General features: G+C 44.1%; 1 protein-coding gene across 2 annotated transcripts in view; it reads right to left on the bottom strand.

The window, feature by feature from the left end:
• Positions 1–574: 574 nt before the first annotated feature.
• The window catches only part of LOC129332864 (cullin-9-like), a 116,170-nt gene continuing 93,830 nt past the window's right edge, over positions 575–22,914 (bottom strand). For both annotated transcript variants that reach the window (XM_054984173.1, XM_054984165.1), the window contains exons 33-41: positions 19,860–20,024; positions 19,598–19,761; positions 16,651–16,744; positions 16,464–16,538; positions 11,847–11,957; positions 10,588–10,705; positions 9,399–9,532; positions 9,128–9,216; positions 575–2,008 (exon numbers count right to left, since the gene is read on the bottom strand). In XM_054984173.1, coding sequence (XP_054840148.1) covers positions 1,789–2,008; positions 9,128–9,216; positions 9,399–9,532; positions 10,588–10,705; positions 11,847–11,957; positions 16,464–16,538; positions 16,651–16,744; positions 19,598–19,761; positions 19,860–20,024 — 1,170 coding nt within the window. In that variant the 3' untranslated portion in view covers positions 575–1,788. The remainder of the gene's footprint in view (positions 2,009–9,127; positions 9,217–9,398; positions 9,533–10,587; positions 10,706–11,846; positions 11,958–16,463; positions 16,539–16,650; positions 16,745–19,597; positions 19,762–19,859; positions 20,025–22,914) is intronic.

The following is a 22,914-nucleotide window of genomic DNA, read 5'->3' on the forward strand; positions in this document are numbered from 1 at the left end:
TGCCACCACTATTTTACCTTACATCACCATATAGCTGGGCCTGAGTGAGATGGTAGCAGGATGCATTTAAGATTTTGAGCTGAGGGGTACAGAATTATCAGGGAATGTTGCATGAAAAATTCCTGAATTCAATCCATAAACTTCAAAAATGCATTTAGAATAAATGAAAAATTGTATTTACTCCATTTCATCATTTACCTAACTAGAACCAGTTATACAGGGTTCTTCATAACATGGAATTTTGTTGTAAGTTTTGTGAGGGATTCAGAGCTAAATTAGATGTTATGTATAGTCAAGGCCAACAGCCCCATATCTCCTCAGTGATGTCTAGTAAAAGGCAATGCATGGTGTGACATCATTGCATTCCCCTTCTCTACCCCTGAAAACTGCAGCCAGAACAGGGGCAGGGGAACTCTAGGTAACATCACATCTAGCACGTTCTTTTACTAGGTGTTAACAAGGAGACACAGGGCTGTTGCTCTTGGCCACAGTCGCATGTTCTGAACAGATAGATTGTCCCTAAGAAAGTGTAGAAAGTGGAGGAGATCTAGAAGAGAAACCACACTAAAAAGAGTAGAAGAAAGACTGTTTATTTCATAAACAGAAGTTATATCATCTCATTCTTTCAGGATTCTTTAATTTTCAAGAAAAGATAAAGCATAATAATCTGAACAATTTCAGTTTCTGCATATATATATATATATATATGTATATATTTATAATATATATATACGAACTCTCAAAACCTCTGCATCCTGCAGAATTTCCATCTGTAGGAAGAAAAGGCAACAATTCCAATGACAAACACAAAGGAAAAGTTACAGAAAACTTGCCTTTCAACGAGAGAGGTGCACACAAAGCCATGTCCATTCAGAGCACCAGCAACCCACCAAACCACCCACCAGGCTCACAGCAGGGCACTTTGGCTCCATTCGGGACATTTTGTTTAATAATTTTATTGGCCCACATCTCCAACCAAGCACAATGACCTAAATCATCTAAAATGCCTCCAGTTAGGTAGATCTTTCTTGTCCATATAATTCACACTGAAATGGAGTGAAAAGCTCCATTCCTAGTTTCTAGACTTGTGCTAGAACAGAAATAAGAATTTCTCTGACGCCTTCTAAGAGACTGTGTGCACGTGTGTATGTGTATGTGTGCATGTGTGTGCATGTGTATTAGTACATCCATACATTTACCACATGAAACATCACTGCTGGTATTTATAAAATTCTGTCCCTACTTTTTTTTTTGATGTTTTAGCCGTTGTCAAGCTTGATTTTTGCCAAGGCTGGATTTCCTGTAGGGTAGTCGCAAATGGGCATCAGAAGGAACAAGAAATACAGGAAGAGTGGTGCATAACCTAACAACTTTTCACAAACACTGATGACCTGTGATGCTTCCTTGATTTCTCCAGGTAGAGCAGAGGCAATGACTGGACCTGTTTCCAGACTGGCACCTGGTTTTATTTCCCAAGGGAAGGTATGAAGAAAGCTCACAAAAAACAGTAACTTCAATTTTTCTTGCCAAGAATTGATGAAGTTCATCATATGCATCCAGGGACAGCAACCCTGTAATTTTTTCCCAAGAGTCACAAGGCAGCCAACTCAAAAGATGAAAGCACCCTTTTGTGGTAAACTACCCATACAAACTCTGTCTTGCCTGACTGAAACCTAGTAGTCCTCTCCCTGCTGTTTATGACAATGACAGAAGAAGAGCGCATCAGGGACAAGACTGTCCTGAGTGATGACAGGCAAGATTTCACATCAGGCTACCAGCAGGTCAAGCCTAATCACAAATTATATCCTCATCTTCAAAAAAGAAGGAATCTCTTTCCAGATTCTCTGATTCATCATCGTATGAAATGTTGTCATCATCAAGATCTTCATCATCATAGTCCTGCCATTCAGGGACATACTCTTCATCCTCATCTTCATCCTCATCCTCCTCTTCCTCTTTGCCACCATCATCTGTGTCAGGTGAATCAGATGCTCCATCAAAATTCAACCTGTGTAGAAACAAACACTGGCAGATCAGTGTACTGGGTATATTTTTCTGCTGCTAAATCACAGCCAAGGAGATAGCTCTTAGGATCAGAGTTCTAAATCCCCAACAGCCTTTGGAAACTTGTCCGCTCAACCAGATAGAAGTATAAACATGCTGCCGGACAAGGCTGTCAAACTTCAGCAGTTTTGGAGCAAGTCTCTCATTAAGCCTTTTCTTTAAAGCCTACAAGCCAACACTGCTAGAAAACACTGTCAAGCTGTCAAAGAACTAATCACACTTAACAAAAATATGGTTATCAACATTGTGACTTTAGTGGAACAGCCTTTAGATATCTGGTGATCCTACATCTGGACTACTATTACAACTGCAGCTAGAAAGATATAAATAAAAAAACAGAGTTGCACCTACCTGTAACTGTTGTTCATGGAGTGTTCTTCTGTGCAGGCATACATGGGAACTGCGCATGCGCAGGCCAGCTGCAGACATATCAAAGCTCCAAAAGGCGCAAGACGCTCACCTGGCCTTTCCGCGTGCTTTTTGAGTGGGCACGGCTATAAAAGGCGGGACAAGCAGATCCCTCCCTCAGTTCACAGAGCTGCAGGTGAAGAAGGATAAATTAGCATATTAAAGAGCACATGGCGGGGGAAAGGAGAGAGGGACGTGTGCCTGCACAGAAGAATACTCCACGAACAACAGTTACAGGTAGGTGCAACCTTGTTTTCATCATCATGTCTTCTGTGCAGTCCCACATGGGAGATTAGCGAGTGAACTTACCCAGGAGGTGGACATGTTGTTCTTCATCGAAAAAGACTCTTCAGCACTGCTTTACCAACTGCAGCATCCCTTCTGGAGTCTACGTCAATTGCATAGTGCTTAATAAAGGTGGAGGGTATCAACCAGGTGGCTGCCTTGCATAAGTCCATGAGTGGAATGCCCAAGCTAAACAGTGATGAGGTAGATTTGGCCCTTGTAGAATGCGCTCTCATGTTCAAAGGGCAAGATTGCTTGGATTGCTTATAACACTCTTTAATGAGCCACACCAACCAGTTGGAGATGGTCTGAGGAGTGACCTTCTGTCCTTTTTTAGATCCCCTGAAGGAGACAAATAGGTTAGGGTCCTTTCTGAAGGCAATAGTCCTGTCCAGGTAAAAACAGAGTGCACATTTGACATCCAATGTGTACAAGACTCTGTCAGCCTCTGTAGAAGGCGAAGGAAAAAACACTGGCAGAGTAATGTCTTGGTTGAGGAGGAAAGCAGAGACTACCTTGGGTAGGAACTGGAGGCTGGGACGGAGAACCACTTCGTCTGCAAACATTCTGAGAAAAGGTGTATTACACCTCAGGGCCTGCATTTCACTCACCCCCCCTAGCTGATGTTATGACCACTAAGAAGGCTGTCTCGGCTGTGAGAAATTTGAGCGGACAGGAGCTAGAGGCTCAAAAGGTTTATGCATAAGAATTGCTAAAACCAAGGGTAGACTCCACTGAGGAGTGGGTTTGAACACTGGAGGGTAAGCATTAGCCAAACCTTTAAGGAAGGATTTGCAATCTGGTTCGGAGAAGAGGGACCTACCCTTCACCCCCTTATGAAAGGCTGAGATGGCTGCCAGATGGACCTTTACAGAGGAGTTAGAGAGTCCTTGGTTCTTTAACAGAACTAGATAGTTTAAGACAGATGGCCAAAGGAGAGATTAAGCCCTGTTCAAAAGCCCAAAGGGAGAAACATTTCTACTTGCCAGAGTGTGACTTCCAGGTGGAAGGTTTTCTGGCCTGTGAAAGTATGTTCCTGACTGGAGAATTCTACTGCAGAGGGGACACAGCCAAGCTGTCAGCTTCAGTGATTCTAAATCGTGGTGAAAAACCACATTGTCCTGAAGAAGGGTTGGTGACAGCAGAAACCAGTACATCCTTCCCTGTGACATTCTGGACAGGGTGGAGAACCAAGCCTGTCTTAGCCAATAAGGGGTGATTACAATCACTCATAGATCCAGAGGAGTTAGCCGTGTTAGTCTGTAGTAGCAAAATCAAAAAGAGTCCAGCAGCACCTTTAAGACTAACCAACTTTATTGTAGCTTATGCTACAATAAAGTTGGTTAGTCTTAAAGGTGCTACTGGACTCTTTTTGATTTTATTACAATCACTGATACCCTCTCCCTCATCATTTTTCTCAGTGTCACAGTTATGAGAGGGAGAGGAGGGAAGGCATAGAGTAGATCGTCTGCCCAAGAAATCTGAAAGGCGTCTCCTAGAGATGACTTTCTCTTGCCCGCTTGAGAGCAGTATTGGGGGCACCTCTTGTTGAGTGAAGTAGCAAAAGAGGTCTATGGTGGGAAACCCACACTGTAGGAATAAGGGCTGAAGGAAATCCATATGGATGGACCATCTGTAATTGAAGTCCCTGGACTGACTTAGGGCATCTGCTAGAGTGTTGTCTTCTCCAGCAATATGGATGATTGTGAGGGAAACCTGATGCTGGACTGCCCATTCCCAAATCTATGAAGACTCTTGGGAGAAGGACAGAGAGACCATGCCCCCCGCTTGTTCAGATAATTCACATAATTCACAGCAGCTGCGTCGTTGTCCATGCATATCTGAACATTCTTGCCTCTGACAAGGTGGAGGAAAGCTTTCAGAGCAAACTGTATAGCTCTCAGCTCCAGAAGGTTGATGAGTAACTTTGACTTGTGTTGAGACCAGAGACCCTTCACCTGATTGTCTCTGGAATAAGCCTCCCCAACCCGACAGGGAGGCATCTGTAATGATGGAGAGGTGAATGGGGTTGGAACCGAATGGGGTCCCTATCATTAAGTTCCGTTTGGTGTTCCACCATGACAGGGATCTGTGAACAATCCTCAGAACTGAGAACCACTTGTACGGGTTCTGGTAGTGTGGATGAAAAACCCTGACAAACCAATTTTGCAATGGTCATAGCCGGAGCCTTGGAAATGGTACTATCAGCATCAGAGAGGCCATAAAACCTAACAGTTTTGGGATTTGCCTTGTGCTTTGGTGTCTGAAAGAGCACACCTGGTTCAGAGCAACTTGTAACTGGGTTATACATTCCTTGGTGAGAAAAACCTGAACTAGTGTGGAGTCTAGCACTGCTTCCACAAATGTTACTGTAATGATTCCAAGTAAATGTGTGCATGTGTCTTTAAATGCTTGGTTTGAGCCAGGTGAAGAGTGGGGGTGAGAGAGGGAAGAGTGAGTGATGTGATTGGTTGATGACTGAGAGTGTGGGCAGAGTGAATGGAGTTTAGACTGACAGTGCAGGGAGAAAGGTTTCAGTCAGAAGAAAGCAGGCTAGCTGTGTGCTGCCTGAGTATACTGAAGTATTTATATAACCTGTGTGGAACCTGAACTGAGCATGTTTGTGAAAGGACACTCAGTCAGGTAAAGAGAGGCCAGCTGTGTGCTGCCTGAGCAGGTTTAATATTTCTGTGAATGAAAGTCAGAGAAAGAGAGGCTAGCTGTGTGCTGCCTATATTTGAAGTATTTGTGAGAGAACTATTGAGTCTAGTGAAGGAGGCTAACTATGTGTGAAGCCTTAGAAGAGATCTGTGTGAATGAGTTTCTAGGAAGTAACTTTAAGAACTAAGAACTACTTTTATGAAACCAATACGCTTCTTGAAAAATAAACATTTATTTTGTTTTGTTATATCCCAGTGTAGCTGTCATTGCTATATCCCATTCATATCCTCAGGGCCACATAGAAACACAAAGGAGCCTGACGCTTAAACACGTTACCAAAGGGGAAATTTGAATAAAATATTTTGGAATAATATATTCCTGGTGGCAGCAAACTACCCAGAGGGTATAAGGGGGAGATTAAAAGAAAAATCTACCCCAAAGAAAGTACAGGTCATAACAGTTACCTTCTGCTGTGGAACCAGGGAAGACTTCTCCAAGTTGACCCTTAGACCCAATTGCTAGAGGGTTAACAGTACTAACAAGGTGTGATGAGAGACAGACTCTCTGGACTGGCCCCCGATAAGCAAGTCCAGATAAGGAAATATGGTGTAACCTTCTCTCTGAGGTGGCCAACAACTACTGCCATAACCTACACCCAAGGGGCAGAGGAAAGACCAAAAGGAAGGACCTTGTATTGGTACCGTTTGGAACCTCGTTGGAAATATGAGGTTATATTTTCTGTAACAAACATTTATTGGGACATGAAAGTAAGCGTCCTTCAAATCTACAGTAACGAACCAACAGTGGTTGTCTAAGAGGAGTAAAACATCTTTTAATAACAACATTCTGAACTTTCTTGGAATGATAAACTTGTTTACAAAACAGAGATCTAAGATGGGGCGTGAGCCCCCTGACTTTTTGCCCACCATGAAATAGTTGGAATAGATCCCCTCAGAACTGGAGCACGGAACCGGTTCTATTGCTTGTTTCAGCAATAGGCTCTGCACTTCCTTCACCAGAAGTGCTTGAGGTAGGGATGGGTCTGTTTGGGGAAGAACATTCAGAGGAATGGATTTGAACTCTAGGGAGTAACCTTCCCAAAATATGGACAGTACCCAGAGTTCCTGGGTGATTTTCTCCCATGCAGGTAGAGGCAGGGATTGACCCAGAGGGAGAGGGGAAGACGTCTTGGTGTCAAAAACTTTGTTTGGTGGAGCCCGACTGCTCTCTGGGAGAACTGGAACCATCCTTTGACTTATTACAGTAATACCTCCACTGAGGTTGGTTGGATGGAACCATGGAAGTAGCATGTTGCTGGTTCCGAGGAAATGTTGATTGGGTTGAGACAGAAACCGATTGTATCTGGGGTTGTAGTAAGGATTCAGTCTAGGAGGGAACCGGTGCTTGTAAGGTAAGGTAATGCCTAGGGACCTAGCAGTCGCCGTATCATCTTTTATTTTCTTGAGGGCATCATAAGTGGTTGACAAGAAAAGATCACTCCCTTTAAAGATTAAGGTCCTCAATCCTTAATCTATGATGTGGAGCCAATGCAGTGGTTTCTAAGCCATGTGTGCCTTCAAATTACAATGGCTGAGGCCATAGCTCATGCAGAGCAATCCCCAATGTGTCTCGCAGTGATAATTTGTTGTTTAGAGTTCCGAAGGACATTTCCCTGAAGTATCTTTGCAAGACACTGTTTCTCATCAGGGATGAGACTTAAGTAAGGGCCTATCTTGTCCAAAAGGAACAACTGGTACCTGGCCATAATGGCCTCATAATTGCCAATATGGAAGTTTAGGGGTGATGAGGCAGAAACTTCTATCCCCAAAATATCAAGCTTCCTGCCCTCCTTATCTGTGGGGGCAGAATGACCAGTACCCCACTGAAGACCTTTGCTTTGCAAGGTTTCTGTAACAATGGAATTAGCAGGAGGGCGACTGAACAAAAACCTAGTCCAGTCTTGTTTCATTTTATAGAGGTTATCTAACATCTTTGAAGTTGCTGGCATGGATGTTGGAGTCGACCAAACCTCTTTTGTAACATCTATCATTCCCTGCATGATTGGGAGCGCCACCAGGCCTGTTGTCTCTGAGTGGAGAACCTTGAAGACTGGATCCGATGACATCGGAGCTGAACAAGTCACTTCGATTTATAGTGATCTTGCCATTCTGACCAACTGCTCAGAGTAGAGGTGAAGGTCTTCAGTGGGAGACCCAGCAGAGTCCTCGTAATACATTTGGGAGGGGATGGCTCGGATGCCATGTTGGACCCAGGGTCAGTGCTGTTGTCAGGATGCACTGGTAGATCAAGTGTCAGTTCCGCAGACTTGGTGTCTTCAGGAACCGTTGGAGGAACTGAGGACAGCCTTGCCTTTGAGACTGCAGGACAAGGTTCCACAGGGTAGTAGTCATCTTGCAGATAGTAATGAGGATACAGACCCGGTGATCCTTCCATGCCGTAGGCACAGTAATGGTAAAGAGACTTATAAGGGTATGGAATCCCTGGGCGTCTGTGACTTCTAACGACCTCTAGACAACTCTCGGTGTCCGTTGGAGCCTAGGAAGCGGCTTCCCTCTGTGCAGGGTGCACTGGGGAAGGCAGTAACAGAGATAAAGCCGTTCCTAGTTCCATAAAGTCTGGAATCTCGCCCTCTAGAAATGCAGGATCAAAAGCCAATCAGCATCTAGGTGTCAGCGACGGAGTTCTCATAGCCACAGGTGGGCTGGATGCCAGTGAGGCATATGGAGCCAAAGCTGAGAATCGCTTTTTCTTTTGTGGTTTTAAAATCAGACGCTTTTCAGTATGCCTTGACTTCAGCTTGGCTTTCTTCAATGGCGGCTCAGATGAAGACCAAGATGGGCTAGAATCTTTAGGAACCGACTGGTTCATACTGTTGGCGCTTGGAGCTGAAATTGGAAGTACTGAAGAGGCCTGTTCTGGGTGCTGCAGTCCTTTATTAGCGTGGCCTTTGAAACCTCGGAGTTGGAGACAACTCAGAGGGCTGACTCCCACAGTGCCACTTTTAGGCGCAATGCCTTTTCATACCGGGCCTTAGGCGTAAACTGTTTACACACACCACAGTACAGTGTATTGTGTGCCTCTCCTAGGCACATGAAGTATTTCTCGTGCCCATTGGATCCACACCACTGGATCCGCATCTTGGATCCACACCTGAGGCAATTCTTGAAGAGCATCTTCGAAGTCATATTCTTTTTTTTTCTTCTTGCTCGGAATCGAGGAGGAGCTTGAAGCACATCCTTCCTCAGCAGCAGCTAGAGAAGAACTGAGGGAGGGATCCGCTTGCCTCGCCTTTTATAGCAGTGCCCACTCAAAAAGCACGTGGAAAGGACGGGAGAGAATCTTGTGCCTTTTGGAGCTTTGATGCCTCCTCGGCTGGCCTGCACATGTGCAGTTCCCATGTGGGACTGCACAGAAGACTTGACAATGAACAATATAGTTGTGAGTTGCCTTGGGGATAGTACCAACAAAGGCTGATCTTTTGTTCACCAGAGCATTGTGACTGATCCAAAGGCCCCTCCTGTGACCAATGGCTTAAGAGTCCCTGGAAGTAGCCTAGTTTATTGTTCAAGAAGGGGGCTGTACAGTAGCAAGCCTTCAGAACGCAAAAGAGATGCTACCCATAACTTTCATAGCAAGAATATAAAAATCCCCTCCCACCACTTGCTTCCTGGAAGAAAAAAAACCTTACTCTTTATAAGCAGGAGTAGCATTAGGCACATTGGATTTCATCTCCCTCGGTTCAGAGCCTTGCCGGGTTTGGAACCCCACACGAAAGTCCTGCAACAAAATGAGAAATATTTTAAAAAGGATGTATCCTGGATGTTCACACGTGAAGATCTCCCTCATAAATAGATGGTACAGTTATGAGTCCAGACCTGCTACTATGCAATTAATATTCCTCTCGCTACAGCAGTAAATAAAACAGATCACTTGCAAAAAAACCCCACTAGAGATATTACCTGAGTTGCATGCTGTAGAATTGCTAGAAGCCGTTCCTGGATCCTACGCACTAGCTCTAGACCTGTATTAAAATGCTCTGCTTTGAGCAGCCGAATGGAGGAGGCAACATCTTGGCACTGCAGCAATGTCTCCTCTGAAATACAAGGCAAGACATATCTTCCTGTATGCAGGTTATATCGTAGCAATCAAATGGGCAGTGATGAATCAATGAACACATTCAATGACGTTCCAAGCAGACAAGCACTTATTTGCCTCATTTGCAGGAAATTTCAGCTCAGCTCAGCTCAGAAGAAAAAAAACAATGGGATAAAATTTCCCTCTTGCTCTAGTTTAGCTTTTTATTTTAAATATACCAGTGGCTTATAGGCCCCCAATTGCAATTATTCAGAATGTTCAGGAATTCATCCTCCTTTTCTGCCTGCTATGGAATACAACTAGAATCAAGTAGGGAAGAGAATAGGTGGAGACACTGGTGGAAAAGCAGGGCAGGAAGAACAGGGACATCTTATCTCACGGTTTTGAAATATTTAAAAAGGTATAGGCCTCATCTCCAGATATGGTTCTGGCAAACTTGGGTGGCTATAAAGGAAAGTTTCTCATCAAACTCCTGTTGCTCTCCCCTCCTATGAGGATGCAGCTAGCAGCTCTAGACAATGGGCAAGAGGAAGACATTTAAAGCCACAGTCTAAAATTAAGGCTGTAAGAAGTTTTCCCTCCTCTTGGGGCTGTGCGTTCAGAAGAAATAAACTCAAAATATCTCCATCTTACAGTTTGTTTCTGACACTCTCACTTCATCCCTGCAAACCTGTATCAGTAGAATGGTGAGATTTCTAGTGTAGCAGAGTTTTTCTCAGCCCCCAGCACTTCTGTCTGCTGCTTTTCACAGATATGTTATTTGGAGCCTATCAGACTGGGGGAAAGCATGGGGTGAAAGTCTATACATGCTGAAGCATCATTCATGACAGTACAAACAGTCTGGACTATACAAGTGAATCACTTGACTAAAATTTCACGCAATGTAGAAATAAAGCCAGACCAGACATTTAGAATGGTGGTGATGAGACACTGTTGTCTTTCTCCTTAATAAGGGCTCTCTAGCCTCCATATAGCCAGTGTTATCTCAACCTATTTTTTTCCAGCAATAGTAGCCACTTGTAGAGTAGTACTGGGTCATTCACTCTTACTCACCCAAAAGAATTTGCAGAGCATTAGTATGTAGCTCTAGATTCTCTGACTGCTGTTCCATGATATCCATCTTTTCAGTGTCTTGGTTATAGTAGCTGTACACACAGGAATAAGCCAGCACCTGGTAGAGAACAGAGACATACCCATAATTTACATATAAATAACGGACCAGGTTGGGTTTTTTCACATTCCTGCTGCATAATGAAAAACCAACATTTTCTTGCTTTGTTATTCGTGCATAAATCAGGATTACAATGAAGCATCCATTTACAGACCTACAACCAGAAAGGCACAGATAACTCACAAAAGAAATATCTAGAATGGGAAACACTAGACAAACAAAATCCTTGTTTGCACAGAGACTTTGCCATGAGCTAATGCAGATTTAAAGAAACTGTAATGTTACCTCCCTATATCTTCTATGCTCCAAGGATCAATGTAGGTATGGTGTTACCATGCTTTAAAAAAAACCCGCATGGTTTCAAAGACACAGCACACCTGCTTTCAATACATGGGTTGAAATGAACTAGATATGAGGCCTGCCTATGAAACACCAACTTGTTGTGTTACTTCACTTGTAAAGCATTCCCTCTTTATTTCTAAAAATAAAAGGGGAAGATGTGATGTTTGTGTTGGTCTATGATTGCACTCACTGAACCCCAACAGTTCCCAAACGTGAACAAAATGACGGATGTAGGGCTTGTGACAAGAGAGAGAGAGAACTAAGGAAGGTGCTGGAAACGAGATCATGCTTCCAAATCCCAAGGAATAGCCCAGTTACTCCAGAACAGCCCAGTACACAACCACACAGGATGCGCTTCTAATACAAGTACCAAAGGCAAAGTACTCCTTAGATTATGGCAAACAGAGATCAACAAGTACAGTATAATACCCTTATTAGCCAAACTTCAGTTATTCTACATCTGTGATGTACTAGGCTTTCCCCTATAAAAAGCCACATTGTAATAAATCAGTTTTTTGAATTTAACAGCAATTCAGATTTTTTTTTCACTTCCATCATCAATTTTTAGCATTTTCTTTTGCACTGTCTTATTCTTATTCTTCCACCTCCCACGCCCTTTTATTTGAACGTTGCACCTGTTCTCTAGGCAATGGCCCACACACCTTTTCAAAAAAGTAAGGCTGGACTAGATGATACCAGAAAATGAGTGAAAGAACTGCAACAGAAGAGGAGAAAACCAGAGGTTAAAGTAGCGTAGAATCATCCCACAGAAGCCTGTTTCTCAGAACTGTGCACTTACTTTCCGTGCCTGTTCCAGCATCTTGCAGGCATCAACAACAAATGTCAAGGTCCGAATCTGTGGCACATCACTGATAGTGGAAACCCTATTTCGCAGGTTCATGGCAAATTCCTGAAAAACCCAAGAGAACTCCATTAACTCATCCAGTTTCCCTATTATCTACACCAGCACGCATATATCATGAATTCTGGACAAGATCCTGCCCCAATTCTTCATAGTGAGCGTTGTTTCAGACCAACTATTCTGTTTGGCAATCTGGCTGACTATTCCAAGACATATGGACCTAAGTTCGAAATGGCACAAAGAGCTTCCAGCCTTTTTTGTCATCAAAAGCCAAAGTAGCCTTATCAGCCAGTTTCTACTAGTAGAACTTGAACCACCTGCCTATAAAATATTCTAGCCCACTATAATTGGAAAAGCCTGATTAACAGCAGGCACCTGTTCTATTTGGATATTTGCAAATGTTTATACACAGAAGCAGTGATCAGAGAAATGGGAGATGAAGTTGTCTGATCAAATTCCACACAATATTCCCAGAAGCCTGCCCAGATATCTCCCTTCCTAAGAAAGCCAAAGTCCAGCCAGCAGTAGCTTGAGCCAAGTCAAGTCCAGCCACTGTAGTGGCCTTCCACCTCCCCTCCCTTATTGGGAAGAGTTATTCTGCTGTCTGAGCAGACACTCTGTGGAGTTTGTTACTGGCCACTCAGCTGCTGGCTTCTTTAATGTTGGGAACATCTGAAGCCAACTTGTCAGACCTAGGGAGTGTGGAGGAGTTAGAGGATGGTCTCTGGGAGATGTCCAGAGTCAACTACCAGTCGGATGTAGATGTGCTGCTGGAGAAAGGAGGGAGCAGCTTACAGGGGCTTAGGTAGTTGAAGCTGGACTCCACAATGGGCTATGATTGTGCCCGCCAGCCAGTAAGGCCGTACCCTCAGGTGGGAAACTGATCCTGTATTTCCACCTGATTGCATTAGTATTTTATTTTCTCTGTGATTGGGGGGGTGCAGGGCAACGATGGATGATCTGTGGGTAGCTGCTGCGGGTTGGTGTTGTTACTGCTATGTGTCAATTTGTGAGGGGAGGTTTGCGGAGGGTGGTGGATATGAAGGGGGAGACCGGGATGGAGCTGGGGATCCCAGTACTCCGGGTCAAGGGAGGTATGGCGGTGGGACGTGGAGTGGGAATGGAAGGCCACGGAGACATGGTAGGGCTTGGTGTCCTTCCAACCTACATCCCATCCCAAGGCATGCTGGTTGTGTGGCTAAGAGGTATAGCCTCCCTCTGACACTGGTATTGTGCAATGCCAGGTCCATCAATAACAAGACCAAAACACTGCAGGGCTTTCCTGCAGCAGAAGGTATGGACCTGGCGTGCGTGATAGAGACTTGGGTGAGGGAAGGCGAAACGGTCGCCTTGGGAGAACTGGCTCCACCAGGTTTTTTGGTCCTTCACCAGTCCTGGCCGGCCAGCCAGGGGGAGGGGTGGCAATACTCATTCGAGTTTCTCCTTCAGCACACTCCCCACACCAAAGATTGCTGACACTGATTGTGTTGGTCTGGTGTGGGATGCAGAGGAGAGTTTGTCTATCTATTTGGTGTACCAGCCGCCTAGAGCACCAATAGCTACCCTGTTGAGCTTGTTAGAGGCGGTATCGGGCTGGGTGTTGGAGCACCCTAGGCTGTTGGTTTGGGGTGACTTTAATGTCCATGTCGATGATGCCGCCTCTACTCAGGCTGCGGACCTGGTGTCATCCAGGGCAGCAGTGGGACTCTCCCAATTTGTTTCTGCTCCTACACATCAAGCGGGCCAGACACCGGATCTGATCTTTGGGATGGGGGTTCAGGTGGACCTAGATGCTATTACAGTGGTGCTGTGGTCGGACCACCACGTCCTGAAGGCTCTTCTGGGTGTACCAACCCCCTCCTGCATACGCGGCGAGCTGATTTATGCTTGCCTGCGGAGACTTATGGATCCAACTAGCTTCCAGAATGCTCTGCGGGATCCGATGACCCCTGGCATCTCATTAGATGAGCTGGTGGGAGATTGGCATGACCATCTCTCGAAAGCCATTGACGAGATCACTCCCTGTCGCCCTCTCTGTCCCCGTGTCAGCCTGGTCTCCCAGGAGGAAGTGGACAGGATCCTGTGGCTGGTTAGGTCCACTATGTGCTCCCTGGACCCCTGCCCATCATGGCTGGTGAAAGCGTCGATAGGCTGGGGGCCCAATTGAAGGATATTATTAATTCATCATTAAGCTCTGGGGTTTTTCCCAGGGTGTTGAAGGAAACCGTGGTGAGGCCTCTCTTTAAAAAGCCATCCTTGGACCCCACTGACCCGTCCAGTTAACGTCCAGTGTCAAACCTCCCGTTCCTGGGAAAGGTGATTGAGTGGGTGGTGGTGGAACAGCTGCAGGTTTTCCTGGAAGAGACTTCCGTCCTGGACCCATACCAGTCCGGTTTCCGTTCGGGCCACAGGATGGAGACAGTGCTGGTTACCCTCACGGACGATCTCCGCAGACACCTGAATCGAGGTGGGTTGGCACTGCTGATATTGTTAGATCTTTCAGCGGCATTCAACATGGTCGACCATGAGTGCCCCCGCCTCGCCAACATGGGGTTTTGAGGGACGGCCTCACAGTGGCTTGTCTCTTTTCTCCACAGCTGGGGACAGAGGGTAGCGCTGGGGGAGAGGGTGTTCACGCACCAGTCATTGGTGTGTGGCATCCCGCAAGGGGCGATTCTCCCCTATTGTTCAACCTTTATATGCGTCCCCTCACCCAGCTGGTGCAGAGTTTCGGACTGGGTTGTCACCAGTATGTAGATGACACTCAGTTGTATCTGTTGATGGATGGCCGACCTGACTCTGCCCCGGACACCCTTTTGAGAGCTCTAGAGGCCGTGTCGGCTTGGGTGAAGCCGAGCAGACTGAAGCTGACCCGTGCGAAGACGGAGGTCCTGTACTTGGGCTGTGGGCTGCTGGATGCGGGGATCCATCTCCTGGCCTTTGGGGGGTCCCGTTGGTGCCCGTCTTATCAGTCAGGAGTCTTGGTGTGATCCTGTATTCCTCCCTGTCTATGGAGGCTCAGGTCGCGGCTGTAGCCCGGAATGCTTTTTTCCATCTGCGGCAAGCCAGGCAGCTCACCCCTCTCTCTCAGCCCAGTGACCTAACGACAGTGATCCATGCAACGGTCACCTCCAGGTTGGACTACTGTAACTCTCTCTACACAGGGCTCCACTTGGGGCTGATCTGGAGACTACAGCGGGTCCAGAATGCTACTGCTCGTGTCCTGATGGGTGTTCCATACAGGGCACATATTACACCAGTTCTGTAGCAGCTTCACTGGCTCCCTGTGGAATTCCGGATCTGTTTCAAGGTGTTGGTTTTGATCTTTAAAGCCCTAAACGTACTGGGGCCAGCGTACCTGAGGGACCATCTCTTCCCATATGTGCCCCGGAGAGCGCTTTGTTCAGCGGGTAAGAACTTACTGGTGATCCCTAGCCCTAGGGAGGCTCGCCTGGCCTTGACCAGGGCCAGGGCCTTTTTGGGCCTGGCCCCAACCTGGTGGAACTCTCCGTCTGATGACACCCAGGCCCGCCAAGATCTTGTATCATTTCAGCAGGCATGCAAGACAGAGATGTTCCACCAGGCATAAGGTTGAGGCCGGCACTAGGACCATCATTGAGCCTTCCACCGGCGCCCTGCAAAGCATGGGACTATTTAGGACTGTTATGAGCTGTCCCGCGTATGTATCTGATTACATCTCACCTGTTCGTTTCCCTCCCTCTTTGTATGTCAGGGGCAGAAATGTGGAAATGGCCATCTGTGATTCTGTGTATATGATTTTAATTGGTGATTTTTTCTGTTTTATTGTATTGTATTTTATCCCATTGTGGAATTGTATTTTAAGACTGCTGTACCCTGTCCTGAGCCCGCTTGTGAGGAGGGCAGGCTAAACACTGAATAAACTAAACTAAACATGTTTTTCTGTAATACTTTGGCTTCTGACTGTTTTGTGTCAGACAAGTTCAAGGGGAGCTGCTGAGTATAGGTCTCAATGAGCAGCCCCTTTGAAGCTTGTGGTTCTCCTTGGACTTCTTTCAGCGGTCCATCACCTTCCCCACTGGGGAAGGAAATGGCAAACCACCCCATAAAAAGTCTGCCAAGAAACTGTCATGATGCGATGTTCCCCCATAGGTCAGTAATGACTCGGTGCTTTACCTTACCTTTATCACCTTACATATGAGCAGTTACGGGTGGGAGGGGGAATTGTCCAGACCTTTCCTATCTCTTGGTGGTGAGGAGTAAGAGAACCCAACATTCTTTTTCCATCTCAAATTTAATGGAAAAATATTTTTAGACTAGTAAAAGAAAAAGGGTAAAAATGCAACATCCTTGGTTCTCCTAGTTAAAAAGCACTTTCTGGAAGATTCCAATTACTTCTTTCCTTCTGATGTCAGAAGATTTCATCTTAGCCTGCAGAAGAACTAAGCCTTTCCCTCACTGGTGACTCTATTAGACCCTGAACACCACTGTCTAGAACTGCATTGTCCAAGACAACCTATGAATGAGGAAGTGGGTAGTAAAATGCAGGTTCAAGGATGGAATAGTGATCCTCACCCTTGCCTGATGATGGAAAGTGCACCTTTCATTATAGTCTTGGAAACGCTTCTCCTGTCGAGCTGCTTTGCTTACCTAAGAGAGGAAAATGGGATACAGTTATCGAATGTAATGTTTTGCCATGTAAAACACCACACAGAGCAACACTACATTCCATATATACCCTGTACTCTACTCATACACTCACCATAGCAGAACAGTTGTAATAATCTTTGTGGGTTGGCTTCCAAGGTTTCAGGCAACGCCAGCAAAATCCATGGTTACATTTGGCACAAGTCATGCTGCGCATAATAAAGAATGGCCATTAGTTCAAAAGCATGGCTAGCAGCTTAGTCATATAAAGTCCATAGTCTAGAAGAACAGCTCAGGTGTGCCATGAAATAGCTTCTGAGATGCTGACCCTTGGACATTTATGAGTAGTGAAGACTATGACCAATGGGACTAACTTTGGGGCAAGTTTCTAAGGCTATAGGTCTTATTTTAAGTATTTCAGGAGAACATGATTTCACAACCACAGTTCTTGAAGAATTTATGTCTGCTTTCTAATTTGTCACTGTGCTTGGATCAAACCAAGCAACCAAGCTCTCATGTAATGAAATAATTTCTCATCTAAAACACTTTCTGTCCACAACACATTGTATTTGATCTTGAGGGAATAGTAACTTGCTGTAACAGCCCTGGTCACACAGTTTTATTAATATATTTGCCTTAATCATCAGGAGCCCGCAAAGCAGATTTCTGAATCCTAGAAATATCCCGTATGTCTCTGTTACCTGACTTTCTTTCTATTTCTCAACTTGTGTCTCATAGTTTGATGACCAGAACACCTCCAAACTCAGGACAGGATATGCCAGAGGCAACTCTTGCAGCAGTGAGGGAATGAGCAAGTATTTATTTATTTATTTATTTAAAAATATTTATATGCCACCTTTCCACCCAAAATAGGGTCCCCAAGACAAAGCAACACACAATTAAAACAATAAAATTACATTTTAAAATACAGTATAAAAAATATCAAAGTATAAAGAAACACACATCTAGGAGGAAAGCCAGTAAGAGTTTACTGGGGGTATGCCAAATGGAACAAAAGTCTTCATTCACTTGCAGAAGACAGTAACACAGGGAGACACAAAACTCCAAGGGTGAAAGTTCAAAAATCTGGTGCCATGACTAAGAAGGCCCTTTCTTGTGTTGCTGCTTGTCTAGCCTCAGTCCCATGACCAGGCCAGAAACCATACTGGAACAGATCTAAACAATCTGCTTCATTCAGGAATTCCTGAAGTTGCCCAGCTACCACTTGTTCTATCATCTTGCTCCGGAATGGAACATTTGAGACTGATTGATAGTTATTTAAGTTTTCTGGGTCCAGAATAGGTTTCTTTAGGAGTGGACACACCACTGCTACTTCAAGTCAGAGGTGACTACCCCCTCTCTTAAGGAGGCATTTACAGTCTCCTAGACCCAGTATGCCAGTAACTCCCCGCCCCGGAAGATTTATACAACCAGGAAGGGAAGGGTCATACAAGCAGACAAACTTCTAAGAATCCTTTCCATATCCTCAGACTGGACAAACTGAACAACTGTCACACAACTGAACAAATCGGCACCACGGGACTGCTAATGTACAGCCCAAGTCAAATTGGATGCAAGTGTTTTTATCTGCAAAGTGTTCAGCAAAATAATCACAGCAGGCTGCAAAGTAGTCCACCTCCGGCTGTAGGCTGGAGCCTAATAGGCCCCTGACCGCCCAGAAGAGTTCTGCAAGTCTGCACTGTGTGGATGCATTCGTGTTAGAGAAATATTTTTCTTCACCATCACTGTCCCAGAGTAAGCTTTAAAATGATCTCTTGCCAGTGCCCTGTCATGCCCCTCAATAAACCAAGGGACTGCTTCGGGTCCTTGAGACTTGAGAGGGGGTGCCTAGGAGTAATCTTGTCAATATCCCAAGTCATTCCCTCATTCCAGAGATCAACCAGGGTACTGACAGGAGCACCGACCATATCAGCATGAAAATCCCCTAATGCCATCTTAAAAGGAGTCAGATCCATCAGGCTACAGGGGCGGGTCATCACCCCTGTAGAGTCTTGGTATTCTAAACCCCAGCAAGCAGTGAGACAAGGGGACTGTCTTCAATTCCCCACCTTCAGATAATCTCCCTGCCCAGAACAGAACATCAGATCAAAAGCATAACCTGCACAGTGCCTGGAGCCTGTTATTACCTGAGACAGGCCCATGGTAATCATAGGGGTCATGAAATCCTGAGCTGCTGTTGACAAGGTGACCTCACATATGGATGTGGAGCCCCCTGAGGGGAGGGGGAGAGAAGCCTACGAGTCCTTAACACAACTTTCTAGACCACCTCCAGCAGCTCAGGCAGGGAGACAGAGAAAGAGCGGTCTGGCTAATTTCATCCATAACTATAATGTAATATGTTTAGCCATCAAAGACCCCACGGAAGAATGTTATAAATCAACTATGGCTGAGCTGTATTTTTAAGAAAGACACGGAGTCTTAATTTAAGGATTTAGTAGATGAGCATCCTAGTGGGAGCTGCTACAGTGGCCAATTATTCTTTTAAAAAACTTGCTTCTCATAGCTTGTAAGCTTTTAATACTCACCTTTTGGCTGCTGGATATCTTTACAGTGTGTGCGCTAGACTCTCTCAATTAAAAATCTCTTCTCAGGGAGTATTTTAACAGACTGAAAGTCACTGCTTCACCTTTCCTTCCATGAATGACATAAATTTAATCTCCTTCAGCCCCCACAGCAAGATATATTTTCCAAAACTTGTGCCACTGCTTATCACTTTTAGAGACATAAGTGATTATGACTGTGTCCATATAATCTGAGAGAACCTACAGAGGAGAGGTCAGAAGTCTCTCACAAGAAGCCAAAATGGATCTACATTTCACACATCCCACAAAAAAGACCCGTGTTCCAGTTCCCTTCTCTCTATTGCTATCAATTCTACAGCTTTTCACCTTGTGAAGATGAAAGAAAGCACAAGTAGACTGCATTTAGCAGTCCAACATGGCAAACCAGATTTGACATCAAAACAGCAAATATCAATCCACAAGCCAAAAAGTCTGTTTTCCTCTCTCTTCAAGCTTTAAAGCTCACAAAAGAGTACTCACTGAAGACAGCCCTCATTCTTCTCTATTTGAGACTGGCAGCTTGGACACCGCTTAGAGATGAGTTTGGCCAAGTGCTTGCTTTGAGCTTCCACAGTCATCCCTTCATAATATCCGCCATCATCCATCCACTGGGACATGTGGCTACAGCTAGCAGGGTAGTGAGCCTGGAAGGAATACAAAGCCTAAGCTATGAGGAGAGCAAGAAACAAGAGTAACTATTTTGGAAGGAGGCAGCAGCACTTCAGCCTCATTTATGCCTTACCTCTGGAAAATTGCAGTTGAAGCAGGAGATCCATGAACACTTTGAGCAGGCTTCTCCACAACCAAGGCCTTCCTTGCAGAGGATCTGATCACAGCCCTGAGGGTTGGTGCACCAGGTCAGGTTTGAACAGCACTCAACATAACCTCTTAAGAGAGCTTTCTCATACTGCAGAGAGAAGGGGCGGGGTCCAAGCAAGACAATGTACTGGATATTAATTTCACATCAGATTTGAAACAACTACAATGTTAATTTTAAGCCTATGGTGAAAAAATGCAAAACAGTCTTTAAAAATTATTCCAAGTCTTCATCGATACAGAGAACAGCAGGATTGGAGTCCAATGGCACCTTTAAAAACCAACAAGATTTTCAGAGTGTACGCTATCAAGAGTCAGAGCTCCCTTCTTCAGACACCTTGGGATAGGGAGAATTAATCATTCTAAAACTGAGTGCTTTAACTTTGATTTCTCTATTTTATTTTTGCACTCCAGTCTTTATCTTAAAAGGTGACAGCATCATGAGAAAAGATGTAACTAATATTGTATAGGATAATAAAACCACATAAAGCAACTATGACGACTTTACAGAAAAAACATGTGAAAAGAATCATCTAGAGCAGGTTACTATGGAGGTATATCGGCCCTAAATATTGCAATATAGTTTTATTCTGTTCAGCTAAGTATTAAATGAGCTTGGTCATCTTGTGAAGATGATAAACTTGATTAAAATATGACCCAGTTGTTGGATTCACTTAAAAGTATCTGCCATGGTATTATATAAGACAGATTCTAGAATCCTTCTATACTGGGAACAAATTTAAATGGTTAATTAAAGATACAGAAAGATTGCTTTCTTTGAGCACATAATAAAAGAATAATGCTGTTATGAGAGAACAATTAGAAAGTCATATAATTAACTAGTACAAAATCTGAAAAACTTATCATCTGTGAGTTGGATTCAATGAAGTGTCAGCAGAAGGAAGTCACACAGGCAAATCCTTCCCCCAGCAGCCCCTTAAGATCCCCCAACCCCAAGGCTGGGTGGTGAAAGAACCTCATGGACAAATGCCACATGACAAAGAAGGCTGCAGTAAGGAAGGAAGGTCCTATAACAGCAAAAAAAAAAATGGTGGCGATTTTTCCCAACTCCCCCTCCTTAGTACAGCTCCCAGGGCCTTGTGGAACTTTCTCCATGATGTTTGCTTGATTGCCAGCCTCAGCTTTTAGAGGGAAAGGGTGCTTGGAGAAGGCAGGGAAAGAACTGCTCAGCAGGATCTAATCCTATATGATAAGGCCTATTTGAAAGGACTATTATCTTCAGTCTAAAAGATATTGCTGGAATCCAAATACCATACAAAGAATAAGTTTAAGGTGAGATGGAATGCCTTTATGGGGTTCTATTATTGGAAGGAAAAATGGAAGACATTAGTTCCAGCCAAGCATTATTTTAAAGAGAAATGTTATAATATTTTGTACCTTATACTAAGAGAAAACAAAGAAAATCTACATGATAGGATCTGAAGCACTGTAGATGCGGTACTGATACTGATATGACTAATGTTATACATATATATTGGGATTGCCCCCAAATTAAAGTCAATTCAGTAGACATAATTGATGTTATAATAACCAGTTGCCCTATTTAATCAACTCCTGAAGTCATACTGATTGGTAATATTAAATATGTCCGAGTATTAACATACAATAATTAGTTGGGAACATGCTTTCAACAGCAAAAATCTTAATTGCTATTAAATAGAAATCAGATAAAGCTCCTTCAATGGGAGAATGGCATAGTCAAATCTGGCATATACCCAAATTAGTGCAATTGACGAACATGCAAATTAAACAGAATCTATTAAGAAAATACAATTTTTACACATTGCAGGATTCTCTTATATGATGATGGGTCATTGATTTAATCCTGAAATGCATTTGTTGTAATAAATCTGTGTATAACAGTTGTCTTTGTATAGCCTCGTTTGCCTTCTGTGCTATTGTATGAACATTTCTGTTTTAGTAACTTCTGGAAATTTATAATGAAATGTTCATTAAAAAGAGGGGGGAATTTGGAGAAGATCATTAAGAGTAGGATGTAATTCAGGAGATATGGGTTCCATTCCTGGCTTTGGCTCCTCAAACTTATTTTGACATGATAGTTACAGTTCTTTACAACTTCAGTATATGGGCTGACAACCAAAAGAACAAGCTCTAGTTTAAGAAATATGGGCAAACAGTTTCCCGTTCTATGACTTAATTCTGAAATCTATTCTAAGTACTCAAACAAGAGAGATTTCAAGCCACAGAGCAGAGATATTACTAAGACCACATAGTCTCTTCATGAAATAAGAAACATGATCTTGATCTATCAAAAGCAGGACTGTGCATATTCTGAGATTCCACATTACATCAGGCATCACAATGATCGATACTGAATATAGAAGTCCATATCCTAATGTATTTTACAAAGGCCTTAACTGAATATTTTTTCAAAATTTACAGCTCTTAAAGCAGTCAATGGAAAAAATACGTGAGGCGCCTCAAAACTTCAAGGGGAATGTGCATGTATGCATTCACTGGGATTTCCATTGATCAGGGAAAGATCCTGCTACCCAAATAGGTGGTCTCCTTGTGAGTTAAGGGAATTAGCATACAAGGAGAAGCAGCAAGAGGGGGTAACTAAGCAAGATTTCTCCACTTCTATATACAGGGATCATTCCTCTAGAGAACTCTTAATAAAAACAAACAAAAATGTTTTTTACTGAAGGGGTAGCAAAAGTAAATACACAGAAAATTGCACACAACATACAGACAGAGCAAACTAGAAAATGGAGAGGAGTGCATGGTTGGGTGATATTTACCAGTCCAGAAGATAGGAGGTGTCCATAGGATAGTAGCTTTGAGCGAACAGCGGTTTGTGGCAGAGAGAAGCTCAGACATGCGTCCGAGGGTGGGTTTCAGATCCAAGAACATGCACACTCAACTATAGTGGAGGGTAGCCCAATTATACTGTGGGACGTACCCTGGGGCAGGATGGTGTCTTCTGCTTAAAAACAGTA

This window comes from Eublepharis macularius, chromosome 1 (assembly GCF_028583425.1).
Source record: "Eublepharis macularius isolate TG4126 chromosome 1, MPM_Emac_v1.0, whole genome shotgun sequence".
NCBI classification, from domain to species: Eukaryota; Metazoa; Chordata; class Lepidosauria; order Squamata; family Eublepharidae; genus Eublepharis; species Eublepharis macularius.